This window comes from Halichoeres trimaculatus, unplaced genomic scaffold (assembly GCF_033239565.1).
Source record: "Halichoeres trimaculatus isolate MK-OKI-2021-1 unplaced genomic scaffold, fHalTri1.1 fHalTri1_scaffold_7, whole genome shotgun sequence".
Taxonomy (NCBI): Eukaryota; Metazoa; Chordata; class Actinopteri; order Labriformes; family Labridae; genus Halichoeres; species Halichoeres trimaculatus.
In genome coordinates this window covers 38,144,292-38,158,304 of record NW_027437185.1, presented here as the reverse complement: position 1 = coordinate 38,158,304, position 14,013 = coordinate 38,144,292, and the positions used below count along the sequence as shown (strand labels likewise).

Sequence of the window (14,013 nt, the reverse complement as noted above, 5' to 3'; positions counted from 1 at the left end):
GCAGGATGGCTGAGTTTAGCTTAATGAAAAATAAACTTCAGGAGGAAAAAATAAAGATCCCATTTGGTGTAATATTCATAGCAGATCAGCTCTTATTAATGTGACAGAAGATATTAGCTCTGAATTCTGGTTAATTATTTATAAATTGACCCAATAAATGGGAAGAAACAAATCTTCAACACTGGTCCAGTTTTACTGCAGTGGGAGCTCAGCAGCTTCACGTAACACAATGATAATAATAAACACAAAAAATCAATTCAGACGACTTCATTCAGACATTAAGACGATAGTTTCACACACTCTGTCGTTCTTTATTAATTATCTTAACTGCTCATTATCCAGATAATATCTAGTGGTGTTCTTAAAGCTGTAGTTCAGGACGTTTACGTATCCATGGATGTCTGCTGCATCCAAGCGCCAATAAAACACTTTTTTTTTAAGTTCATAAGGCAAAATATCTTTGAATATTTCTGTGAATCAAAGTTTAAAATCTGACATTTTTGACGATATTATTATTATTATTATTATCATTATTATTATTATTATTATTATTATTGTTATTGTTATTATCATAATTATTTTATAAATTCATATTTTTTATCAAATCATCATAATTATAATAATTGTTTTTAATATCATCATTATTGTTATTTTAAAATTAGTATAATACATTTATTACTGTGATATTATTATTATTTTTGCATTTTATTATTATTATTATTGTTATTTTTATTATTTTAATTATAAGTATTGTTTAAAATTTACTATTATGATATTTTTATTTTTTATTATAAATTTTATTATTATTACATTTTATTATTATTACTGTTATACAGTTATTGTTATTACATATTGTTATTTTTATTATTATACATTTATCATAATTACATTTTATTATTATTATTATTATTATTATTATTATTATTATTATTTTTATTATTATTATTATTATTATTATTTTTATTATCATTACAGATTTTCCATTATGATATTATTATTATTATTATTATTATTATTATTATTATTATTATTATTATTATTATTATTATTATTATTATTATCATATATTTTAATTTTTTTTATTTTTTTTTATTTTATTTTATTTTTATTTTTATTTTTTTTTGGCGGGGGGGGATAGAAGCTTAAACACTGAGAACCCACAGCAACATAGCAGCTGACTTTTTTTATTTAACCTTTATTTAACCAGGAAGAGCCTCGTTGAGATTAAAAATCTCTTTACATTTTCTGAGGTTTTGAATTTGGGGTTTTCAAAAACTGTAAGCCATGATTATCAAGATTACAGCAAATAAAGGCTTGACATATCTCACTTTGCATGTAATGAGTTTATACCACGTGTTAGTTTCAGCTTTGAAGTTGAATTGCTGTCATGACTGAACTTTTGGTGCTGCATGCGCTGCATTTCTGTAGCTCAGCTCCAACAGTTTACAAACAGGGAATTTGGTCTATTTGTGGTTAAATTCCAGTTAATGAATGATTCTGAATTCCTTTTCCATCAACCTCCAAATACACGCATGATCACTGTCCACGCATGACCGCACACGTTAGCGCAGCTTTACACAAACCATCACCGGGCTAATTATCTGGAGAAACAAACATCCCATAATTTATCAAATCTCCTGGAGAGACCTCACTCATGATTTTTCACTCTACCATGGGTCTGTTTGAATGTTTTCCTCTGTATCACTGTTTGTTTGTTGTGGACACGGCTCCAAATCAGCGATGGAGTCGTCTGATAGGAAATCTCCATCCTGACTCTGATCCTGATCAGATCCAGAGTCCACAGTCTGCTCTTTCATATCTGTGGGAGACGTGTGAGTCGTAACAGTTGTGATCTGTCTCATTGTTGCTCAGGAGGGAAAAGATGTGAGGAGGCAAAGCTGCAGGGCTCAGGGACGGGTTTATATCAAAGAGGTGCTCTCTATCTCAGGCTGCATTGGCCAGGGGGATTTAAAAGCCAGAAATAGCAGCATTTCTAATGCAGATCGAGTCAAAACCCACGTCTTTGTGTCACTGTGTGAGGACTGTGTGGTCAGAGCGTGAGGAGGGAAAACTGAAACGCTGTCTGTGGTTTGTCCTGCTTTGTTCTTTCATTGATCACAGGCTTAGAAATGGATATCCTGCAAAAAGTAAAGATGTTACACCATTAGGAAGAGTAATTCAAGCTGAACTGTGATGGAAAACAAACTCAGACAGAGGGCGGCGACTTTTACAGACCAGGAACTGAAAGTTAAAGTCACTTGTTTGGACTTCCTGTTGTGTTTTTCCTCTGAATGTCAGCTGCATGATTCCCCGTGAAACTGCACGTCGTAGGAAAGACTCCACTTTAAAATTTCTGTGATGAGAGTGAGTCGACTCCAAAATGCTTTTTGTGAAGTTACTGTGAGAGAAACCTCTCAGGGTCACACTTTCAGAAGCTGGCAGAAATAAATCAGAGCAAAAACACAAAACCAGGCACTGCAGCTCCACATTTCCACCCTCTTTGATCGACTCAAAGTTCAAAACTTTCTTTGATACTCAGAGTCCTTGTGATTTCAGATTAATCAGCAGCGTATCAGAGATGAATCGTCTCAGAGCGCACCTTTGATTCGAGGCTAATCGAGTTCAAGAAACAGATCTGGATTCAGTGTTTACAGAGGAAATTACCTGCTCTGGGAAATTCTTCCAACTTCACCTGAAACGAGTTTTTGTTTTCCTCTGGACAGCTGACATTTCTGTTGAAATTAGATCGTAAATATTATCCTGAAAGGTTAATTATTTTTCTGACCTGACTGAGCAGAACAAATGTGATTTATTGTCATCTTCATATTCTGATATCCTCACGGAGAAAGTTTAATCTGTCTGAGCATGCTCAAGAGCAGGGCTGGAAGTAATGGATTACAAATACTCAAGTTACTGTGACGTGTAAAATCAGCGTAGGAAAGATCGAGCACGACAGGAAGTCGTGACAGGAAACTACCTAAAAACACCCAGAGACTTTCAAAATAAAACAAACTAAGTCAAAATTTGTTCATATTTATCTTGACTACGATGACAAACGGACATAATGAGCAGAGTCAGACCAGGAGTCAACAGGTTTGAAGTAGTATAGAATAGAATAGAATAGAAAAGAACTTTATTGCCATTGTAACAAAAACAACGAAACTGAAGTCACAGTAGTAATCAAGAAAACCAAAGTAAGAAAGTTATAGAAAGTGCAAAAAGCTCCATAAGAAAATAGATGCTGACAGCTTGTCCATCATTGTCCAGTTCAGCCAGCCTCCACCTCCACAGGGTCCAGGACTGAGCTTCTTCAGCAGTCTGTTCAGTCTCTGTCTCCTGGATCCTGTCTGCTCACAGCAGGTGAAGCTCTTCCAATGTGGCGCTGGTGTCTGGTGTTAGCTCTGTTAGCCATGTCTGTGAATAGCATGATGCTACTCTGCCCTCTGGTATTCCCTCTGTTGCTGGGTTAGCACAGCTAGCTCGTCCATCTTATTGGAGATAGATCTTACGTTACCAATAACGATGGATGGAAGGACAGGTCCATGTCGTCACTTCTTAGCTCACACCTGAGAACCAGCACGTCGTCCTCACCTCCTTCTCCTCACCTTGTAGGAAACATCAGGCCTTGCACCAGTTAGCATCGACATGCTACAGGCTGCTAACAGCTGATTTCACATGTAAACAATGCAGCCATGGTTACATGTAGGATCTCCAGACAAACACAGGAGAAAAGTAGTAAAAATATCACTGAAGACACAAAAAGTTTGGTGTCTACGACCAACAATGAACCATACAGAGTATTGATCCACTCCAAATACAAAGATGACGAAAAAGAGATGAAAAAAGTTTCAAGAAACGGACAAAAAAGATAGAGCTGCTGCAAAGGGCAGCCATAGCCAACAGGGTGGCACCTAGCAACCACATACCATATACTAATAAAACGCAGTTGATACTTGAGGAGTGGGCGTGGCCGTACCTAGAGGAGTTTTTCATGTACAGAGAAAAGGAAACAGCCTGAGAGCTTTCTGTTTATCTTTAGATGTTTGTGTCTCGGATAGTTTACGATGTTAATGTGAGTTTTCTTCTTGTACCTTGCTGTCAAACTGTCTAACAGACGCCATTGGAGCATCGTGCAAATAGCGATGGGGTCACAAGTTATGACAGGTCACAGATTTTTCTGCAGATTACAGAATTAAGAATGTGTAGAGAAATTATTTTTTGTAATGGTCCAAAAATTGTTTACACCTTTGACCACCAAACTGAGCGCTCAATCATACGAAGCTGTGCAATCAAACGTGAGCTCAGACTGTTTCTCTGGTTGACTGAGCTTTAAAAATCTGTTTTCCTTCGTTGCTGATGGCAGAGATGTGATGAAAAACATGGACGCAGTCTCCCCGACGTCACCCGTCTGTTTCTGAAACTATAAATGAAGCAGATCGGCTGTAGCGGCCATATTGGTAGTGGCAAGGGTTTCGTGTACAGCTATAACCTCTTAAGACCCGAGCTTCTGTCTGGTCTGCATTTTTTCATTTACCTTGTTGTTTTGGATTAGTTAGACTGAATAATTACAATAACTAAACTTTGTCTTTGTATGAGAGGTTTGATTAGTTCTCTATAAGGTGTTCTTCTACTTAAAAATGTTAAATATATTAAAAAAAAAAGAAGTATCATGAGGATAGGGCGCCTGTCGGTCACGTGACCCTGAGCTGTGCCTCTGATTGGGCGAGCTTGTGATCTTACTATCCTCTGAACGGCTGAGTTATAAATTTTTTTTGCCCTGGATAGTAAAAATTAGCGACTCAGACAGGAGACTTTTTTGAACCAGGCTGTAAATAGGTTAATTTCTGCTTTGAAAACAGCTTTTTTTGTCTTGGTGTGTTTGTGACTTCCTGTATTTCCTGAGCTAGCCTCTAGTGGACACTGGAGGAACTGCAGATTTTAAGACTTCAGGATTGTCTCACAGTCTTGGACCTGAGGTTGCTGTTTGGTTTGAACATGAGTGATAATATAAACTTATCTCTGCAGAGGAAACACCCGTCCCAGATTGATCAGCACCAAGTCATCACTCTGACATCTCCTCAAATCAATCTGAGCGTCTGTTAATGGCAACGCAGTAAAACATGCCTCCCTAAAAAGTAATTAATACGCTGAGATGTGATTGACGTCTGCACAAATCTCCACCAGGACCAGTTTTTAGTGGGAGGCAGGATCCTCCAGTTTGAGTCCTGTTTCTCCTCCTCCTTTTAGTAATTCACAGACAGGACAGGGTCAGATCTGACCCAGCTCGCTGCAGCTCCTACATCCTCCAGCGCTCGGAGCTGTTAAATGAAGTGTGACTTTTTAATTAGTCTAACCGTGTCTGGATGCTTCAAGTTCAAAAATATTTTAAATTTCTGCAAGTTTTGGCTGAACAGGAGGTTTAAGGGAGTACCTCAGTATTTCAGTGACCTTCTGCTGCTTTTTTCTATCACCCTGAGCCCCACAGGTCGTCTGGGTTTAGTATTCATATCTGCTCCTGTTTACTGTGATTTAATGGCCTGTTGTCTCCCATCAAACTGCAGCAGCCTGGAACAGACACAAACAGAGGAGAGGAAGCAGCAGCGTCTGAACTGGGCCGATGCCCACAGTGGAGGTTCCTCAGGGTCTGGTTTCAGGGTCTTTATGGGACAGAGCTGCAGAGCTGCACGGGGACGAGGGTTCAGACTCTGACCTGGCAAGCTCAGAGACGATGAATAAAGCAGAGGATAAACGGGATAATACGGCGGCTAGTTGAGGGGAAAAGAGGAGGTAAATTGAATACAAACAAGATAACCAGAGGCTTCACTGAATAAAACAGAGGCTGAATTAGAAAGTGCTGGGATGGAGTCAAAAAAGCGGGCCATGGGGCTGTAAACAAACGGAGAAACGTGGACGATTCATCTAAAAGATATAAAAACTCAGTGATGGGCTGGGTGGATTTATTTAACACAGGCTGAAGGCAGAATAATGATGGATACTGGGGGTAACATAAAAAAAGGCAAATTCAGGGTAAAATACCAGCAGCTGTGGTTGCTGAACATACAAAGAAAAAAATGGGGAAACCATAAATAAGAAATGAAGTGGTAAACCAGTTTGGTATTCCTAAATTTTATTTTAATTTTTTTTTGTTTGGACCATAATGAATATAACAGTAGAGACAATTGTAGTTCATTAAACTGTTATTTATTGTGAAAAAAAAAAGAAAGAAAGAAAAAGATTTTCCATAGCTTTTTACAGTTGATATAAAAACACTTAAAATAAAATTATTTTTAAATTATTTTTACAGTAATTTGTTCTTAATTTAGAGTTAACAGGATAAACGAATTTATGGTAATTATCAGTTAAAAAAAACAGAAATATAGGAAATATTTTTATAAAAATAAATATAAAGTACGTATAGACTTTAATTTTGAGTTTGACTCTTTTTAATTTGCACAAGACAAGCTAGTTTATTTATAAAGTACATTTCAGCAAGGCAATTTAAAGTGCTTTACAGAGAAAACATATTAAAGAAAGCAGTTTAAAAAAAGATACAATAAAAAAAATAAAATCCAAAAGAAAGGGCACAGTACTAATTTATTTATTTATTTATTATCTATTTATCTAGGAGCAATTTCACTTCTGTGAAATCTTGCCTCAAGCGCCTGTATTTATTTTCTGTGGTTTTATTGCTCATTTTTTGTTATCTGATCTAATTAACCAGACCGTTTTTTGTAACCGGCAGATTTTATTTGATCGTTTCTGAATTGTCATTATTGTTGTTGTTTTTTTCTTTTCTTTTCTTTTTTCTTTTTTCTTTTTTTCCCTTTTTTTCCTAGCCCTTTTTCTTCCTTATTTCCTGTTTTTCTTCTTTTTTTTCTTTTTTTTTTGCTTCGTTTTTTCCCTTTTTTTTCTTTCCTTTTTTCCCCTTTTCTCATTTTTTTCTTCTTTTCCCCCCCCCCCCCCCCCCCCCCCCCATTTTCTCTTTTTCCCCCCTATTTTTCTCTCTTTTTTTCCTTTTTTTCTCTTTTTTCCCCCCTGGATTGTCTTTATTGTAAATGTGTGTGTGAGTGTTGTCAGTGCATGACGCCCACTGAAACAAATTCCAGTCAACAGTGTTGACATGGCAATCAAGTCTTGAATCTGGAGTCTTGAACCTTCTCGTCCGGTCGATAGATGATTGAACACAGTCCTCTCTGCCCTCCTGTCGACACAGAGCACAGACTTTTCCCACCCTGATGTTAGACCATGTGTATGAAACTGAAGTTTTCAGTGTTTTAGAGCTGGTAACAGACTGTATTTACTCAGCACTTCTCTCTGCCTGATCTCAGAGTCACAGTCACCTTTTCACACCACGTTCATACACAGGGATGCTTTGGTCTGAGGACAGTGGGACCTGGAGTTTAACCCTCTGATTGAGCATTGCCTGACTCTGAAATCTGAGCTCTATGTGATTTAAAATGTAGAGTAATGACACTGACTGCTCGTTGGTATCATGTCTTATTAAGAGGACAGAGAATAGACGTCCAGTTCCAGCAGTGTGAAAGCAGGGAAGGACTGAAGGCGACTGTCCCGGCCTCACAACTATACACACACACTGAATGAGGCCTATTGTTGAAGTTTGTAAAAGCTGCGGAGCCAGCAGACCATGTAACACTCACCGCCCAGCCCCCGGGAGTGCCCTACATACCCGGACACTGCAGCCAGTGACGCTCCTCTTCATCTGGTGCTGGGGTTTCCACCTGGAGGGAAAGTTTCCAGTTTGGCTTTTGTTCAAACAGGGAACAGGAGGTGAATCCTCCTCCTGCACTGTGGGAATTTGTCTCCCAGGTTCAGAAACTTTTTTGTAGAGCCGCCATATGGCCACGCTGTCATCAGCCACAGTTTGACCCAGCAGGTCACTTTGGGAGCAGCTGACCACAGAGAAATATTTTCATCACTGTCTCTGAGGTTAAGGTGACTCCTTATTGAAAGTTTTGGGGGCTGATTCGATTTCAAATTGCGCTTCTTCTTTTTCCGTTTTTTTTATTTTTTTTTTCTAACACCTGACCAGGTGGAAACGTTGAATGATAATGATGTTACAGACTATACCAGGAGCCATATTTCCCCAAAAAGTGCCCATCACATGTGAGACAGTTTTCAGGATTTATTCAGGGGATGTGACATCTCAACTATTTTCAACCCAGCTTATACATAAAGTCTAAAATGAAGGATTTAAATTAACAAAAAAAAAAAAAAAAAAAACATTAAAAAAAATCACGATTTATGATTGTCAAACGAAAAATCCCGATACTTGGATACATCCTGACTCTTCAACCACTTAGGCTTGTAAGAAAATTTAAAAATCACTCTGTAAAGAAGAAAAGACAAGATTTAAGGTGATTTGGGGAATTTGTGGGATACTAAATGGAAACCCATGTGTTTCAGTTGCAGGTAATAGTTGATGCAAGGTGTACTCTTTACCGTAACTCTTCAAATATTTGGGCAAAAACACAAAAAATGAGAAAAGAGAGGATGCAGGCTTCATCTCTGGCTGTTTTAAGGCCAACACAACACAAACAGGTCCAAGTGATCAGCGTGATACTTAGTGATAAATATGAAGTTTCCTTCATTTCTTTTTGGTGTCAATCATGTCTTGATTTTTTTTTTTCTATTAATTACAGAAGAGAATAAGAGCCACTGGAAAAAAAAACTCCCAACAAAAATTCATACTGTTTTTTTCTGGAGAAAAAAAAAGAAAAAGAAAAAAATAATTTAAAAAATTAAAGCTTATTTTATTTTATTTTATTTTATTTTATTTTATTTTATTTTATTTTATTTTATTTTATTTTAATTCATTTTTTTAAGTGGCCCTATTCCTCGTCTGTAATTAATCAATGTTTGGTCAAAAAATGGATAAAAAAAGTCATTATTTATTTATTTTGGGTGTTTTGTTTTATTTTTTATTTATTTATTTATTTATTTTTTAAAGCTTGAGGTTGACATTTTACAGTTCCATTTATCAGATGCTTTGTCCAAAGTTATGGTTTTAAGTTATTTATTTATTTAATATCTATGCGGGGGCACTTTTACTGTTGAAGATTGAAGTAAACTGTTGCAGCAAAAATAAATAATGACTTTCTTTTTTTTTTTTTTTTTTCTTTTTTTTTTTAACCATTTTTTGACCAAACATTGATTAATTACAGACGAGGATAAGGGCCACTAATGTATGTGTATATATTTATATTTTATTACTATTTATAGTTTTTTTTGTTTTTGTTTTTTTGTTTTTTTTTCCAGTGACACTAATTTTCTCCAGTAATCAGTAGATTTAAAGAAAAATAAAAAGAAAGAAAGAAAAAATAACAATCAAGACATGAATTGACACCAATAGAAATGAAGGAAACTTCATATTTATCACCAAGTTTCACACTGAACACTTGGACTTGTTGGTGTTGTGTTGGCCTTGTGTGCTGCCATTAAGTGCGTGCATTTATTAATTTATTTATTTATTTATTAAATTTATTTATTTATTTATATATTTATTTATTTTCAGGAGGGGAGGGGTAGGATAATCTAACCAACAAACCACAATTAATTGCAGCGACAGTTTACTTCAATCCTCAACAACATTCGGCGTCTTTCACAAGCAGAGCGTAAACCAGACGTAGACAGGCAGGAGGTGACTCCCTAAGTATCTTGTTTTTCTACACAACCAAACTGTGTTGAATTAACTGTCAAATGGAGAAAAGAAAGCTCATTTTATCACTTTCTAAGGAGGAGGAATAAAAGACTACCTAATTCTTCCTGTCAAACCACGTTCGTACAAAGTGCTGGATTAAAGCAGAAAGTTATGATTAGTTTCATCCCTGTGAGGTCATGGACCGAGTGTGAGCCGAGATTTCTGTTTGTGCCAGTGAGAAACAGAAAATCAAAGTGTTTCCGTGAAGGAAATCCTCCATTTGTCGATTTGTCAGAAGGTGTACGTTTGTCAGAAGTTATATTTTATGCATTTTTAGCCTGAACTTCACATCCTCCCACTTTAATCTTCTCCACTCAGCTGTCATGCAGAATTTATGTCTTTTTTTGTACAACAAGCGTAATGGCGTTCCTCGTTAAAGCTGCTCCAGCTGAAACCAAACATTGTTGGGTTAAAGGTGAAGTGAAGGTGACACCACTGGGGGGGAATCACAGACCGACTGACGGATGTTCGTGTTGTTAGCGTCAGTGAGACAAAACAAATTCCCAAACACGACAGAGCTGGAGTGATTTCTGTCTCTCAGCCTCGTTAACACGCTTCACTCTTTGTTTGATCGTGTTAATATGACACAGGAAGAGGTTTTCCTCCTCTCTCAGGTTTAATCTGAAGAGTGGATCAGGAGTTTGACCCGAACCAAAGTTTCTTCTCCTGCTGAAATAAGATGTGCAGTCATGAACTGCACAGCTCGTTGGCATTTTTCTCAAAGGGCCTTTGTTTGGCTGCAGATTCCTCTGACCTGCTGGACACCGGCAGGGAGGGGGAGAAAAGAGAGGAACAAAGACAGGGAGGTGGATGGAGGGAGAGGAGTGAGGGCACAAGAGGAGACAGAGGAGGGGAGGAGAGAGGAGAGGCTGCTCTGGGAAAATGAGGATGAGGAGCTGATGGAGTGGTGACAGGCCATGGAGGTGTAGAGGAAGAGCTGAATGAAAAGAGACGAGCCGGCACAGGGAGACGAGAGGAAGTATCTGCTCCTGAAATTAAAGAACGACAGAAGAAAGGAGGAAGAGGAGGAGGAGTGTGGAGTGTGTGTGCGTCACAGGACAGCACATGTACACACTTGTGGGTGTGAGACGGCCAGAGACGGACAGAGAGCGCAGAGACCAGCTCTACAAAAGGCTTTTGTTGTCAAAGTGGCCATTTTGAATCTTATCCTGGTTCCGGATGGTTCCACTTCACCGCGTCCCAGCTCGGTTCTTTGACCCACTTTCTCATTGAGTCTGCGTTCGTACGATGACGGCGTTTACTCTGTCTGCCGACTCACTGTTTGTGGGAAAAACACATTAAAGCAATTCAACCCCGGCATAACTCAGCTCTGTAAAACCCTCCCCCTCAAAGGGCAGTCCATGATCCTGGTTTCTCTCTGAGGGTTACACCAGAGCAGGGGTCTGCAACCTTTACTTTCCTAGAAGCCATTTTTCCTCAGCTCACCTGGATTAAAGTCACTCAGGAGCCACAAAATCTACTTTATCTTCACCATAAAGTGATGAAGTGTATAAAACTCTTTAGAAAGTTAAATCCAGTGACTAATTATCCACTCAAGAAGTTTTTTTTATTTTATAGAACTGTAGTTGTGATGTGTTAGCTTTTTTTTGTTGTTTCAAATAAATATGGAAAAATAAAAAAAAATGAAATAGAAAAAAAAGAAACTAAAAAAAAATCAAAGTTTATAATTTAAAAAATAAAAAATTGAAATTTAAAAAATGAAAAAAAAAAAATCAAAGACGTTTATAATTTAAATAAAAAAAAAATGAAATACAAAAAAATTCCAAAGGTTTAAAAAAAGGAATTGAAAAAATGCAAAAATATTTGAAATTTAAAAGAAAAGCATTTAAAAAAAAAAAGGAAAAAAAAGAAATTTGGTAAATTGAAAAAAAAAGAAAAAACTTAGAAAAAAGTAAAAATTTAAATTCATCTTAAAATAAAAAAATGCAAAATATCAAAAACATGTGAAATTAAATTTATTGCAAAAATTGAAAAAAAATGATTTGATTATTTATCTTGGTATAGGTCATCTCATCAATTTTAGTCTTTCCACATTATGCAAAAAAATCAAAATTTGAAGTGTAAAAATTAGCAAATGTTTCAAAATATTTTGAAATAAAAATTGCTTTAACTTAAAACATGTTGGCATTTGTAGAACTTGCAAAATGTTTAAAAAATTGGAAAATTTCAACAAAATTTGACATCCAAAAATTTCAAAAGTTCAAAAACAAGTGAAATTAATGTGTGAATTTGACAACAAATATTGATATTTTTGCTTTACTCATCATTTTTTGTTGTTTGCTAATATCTTACCACGTATCAGCCATGTATATTAATCCAGCACGTTGTCAGTTAAATGAATCCATCCACACAGAATTAAAATCAGCATTTTCTTCCAGATTAGTCTTTTTGTAGATGTAGTTATCTTCCCAGGGCTGTAAAACTTGAGGTTAGCCACAGGTGCATGGAAAGTTGGTGGGCTGTTGATGTTGTAGGAGGTGAAGTAGAGCGGTGGCAGGCTTTATTGACAGATGGGATGAAGATTTAGTTCAACTAAATGTTAACACAGGATTTTATTTAGTGTCAGTGTCTTTAATCATTAATACACTCTGGAAGAAAAAATAACTATTCTTTATTTCAAGGAGCCTCTGCAGTGTGTCTAATATTTGGGGGTTGGATGTATAAAAACAGTGTACAGTCTCTGAAAACCTACAGAGCAGGTGAGCTCAGACTGGATTAACAGAATAAAAATGAGTCTCTCTGTTTTTTCTTACCTGGGCAAACACAGGGGTCACATGCAAACACAGGCTGCTGTTCATGTCTCCTTACCATCACAAACACACAGCCCCACACACACACACACAGACCTGATTATACAGTGAGTCACTCCCATTGATCCAAACCTCCTCAGCAGCCTGTGAGGCTCTTTGAGACCTCACTACGAGTCGTCTTACATCATTCATAAAGCTGCTTATCCCACTCTGAGAACAATCACCAGCTCAGAGGACGACACCGCCACTGATTTTATACGGAAGTTTCCTTTAGAGGAAAAAATAACCCTCTGTAAAAACACAGGGACAACACGCACTGAAGCAAGCATGAGGAGTGAGACACTGGGCTGTAAATTCAGCTGGGATGACAACGAGTCGTGATAACAGCTTAATATTATGGGATGTCTTCCCCTTGATGTTGCTGGGCTAATTAAGCCGAGCACCGAGCTGCTCAGGTCTGTTTGAAGTGCGAGAGACAGGCTTTAATGGTTGCTTTATGTAAGTGTGTGTTCTCAGAGTTAATGTGGATATGTTTACATCCAGGGACCTCACATTAAACAGAGAGCTGGATGTAAACACACCTTAACGTCCTGCAGCTGCTGGGCTCATTAAACCTGCTCCTGAAGATGAAGATGATCTGTGCTTCCAGTCATTCTGTAAAATCACCTTTTAAAGAGATTTTCATCTACACTCACTGTGTAGTAAAATCTCTGCCTGTCATGATAATTAAACTAATCCTACAGGTTACTGAGGGAAAGTTAGGGGAGAAATGTGAGAGTAAATAGAGTGGTGCACACTGCCCCCTACTGCCCGTGCAGCAGTACCACCCTGGCCTGAGAGGGAGCCCCAGAGCCACAGACTGATGAGGAAGCAGCAGGGTCACTCACAGCTCACAGAGATGAAAAGGTCACCGTGTGTGTGTTTGTGTCGTTGTGTTTAGGATCGGCGTGCTGTGCGCATATGCTGCCAACCAGAACCTGAGCTCCCAGGTGAAGAACATACGGAGGCTGGTCAACAGCAACATGAGGGACCTGCACACCTTCGCCAACGACACGCCAATGGTAGGAGGATATGGAGCCAAAACATTAACTTTAATGTTTGGTATTAAATACAAAATTTGGCATTGAAAACATATACGGAAACTGAAGGATGGAACATTGGCATAAAAAAAAATGTTGAAACATTATAATGGCATCAAAACAGGAAATGGCAATTAAAACGTTTTGCTGAAGTTCAAAACACAGACATCATATATTTTTAAGTATTTGTTTTTATATTTTTTATGCATACATAATTATAATAGTGATCTATTATTATTATTATTATTATTATTATTATTATTATTATTATTATTATTATTATTATAATAACATGGTAATTAATATTAATATCATAATAATATACTGGTAATAATACTATTATGATTATTTGTAATATTATTATTAATCATGATATTATTTATAATAATAATGACAATAATAATGATTGAAATAATTTTATTTTTATTATTATCATTATTATTAT

General features: G+C 36.9%; 1 protein-coding gene across 13 annotated transcripts in view; it reads left to right on the top strand.

Moving 5' to 3' along the window:
• Nucleotides 1-14,013, top strand: part of prom1a (prominin 1a) — a 117,503-nt gene that overhangs the window by 67,999 nt on the left and 35,491 nt on the right. For all 13 annotated transcript variants that reach the window (XM_074673484.1, XM_074673478.1, XM_074673483.1 and 10 more), the window contains one exon: nucleotides 13,430-13,550. In XM_074673484.1, the coding sequence (XP_074529585.1) occupies nucleotides 13,430-13,550 (121 nt within the window). The remainder of the gene's footprint in view (nucleotides 1-13,429; nucleotides 13,551-14,013) is intronic.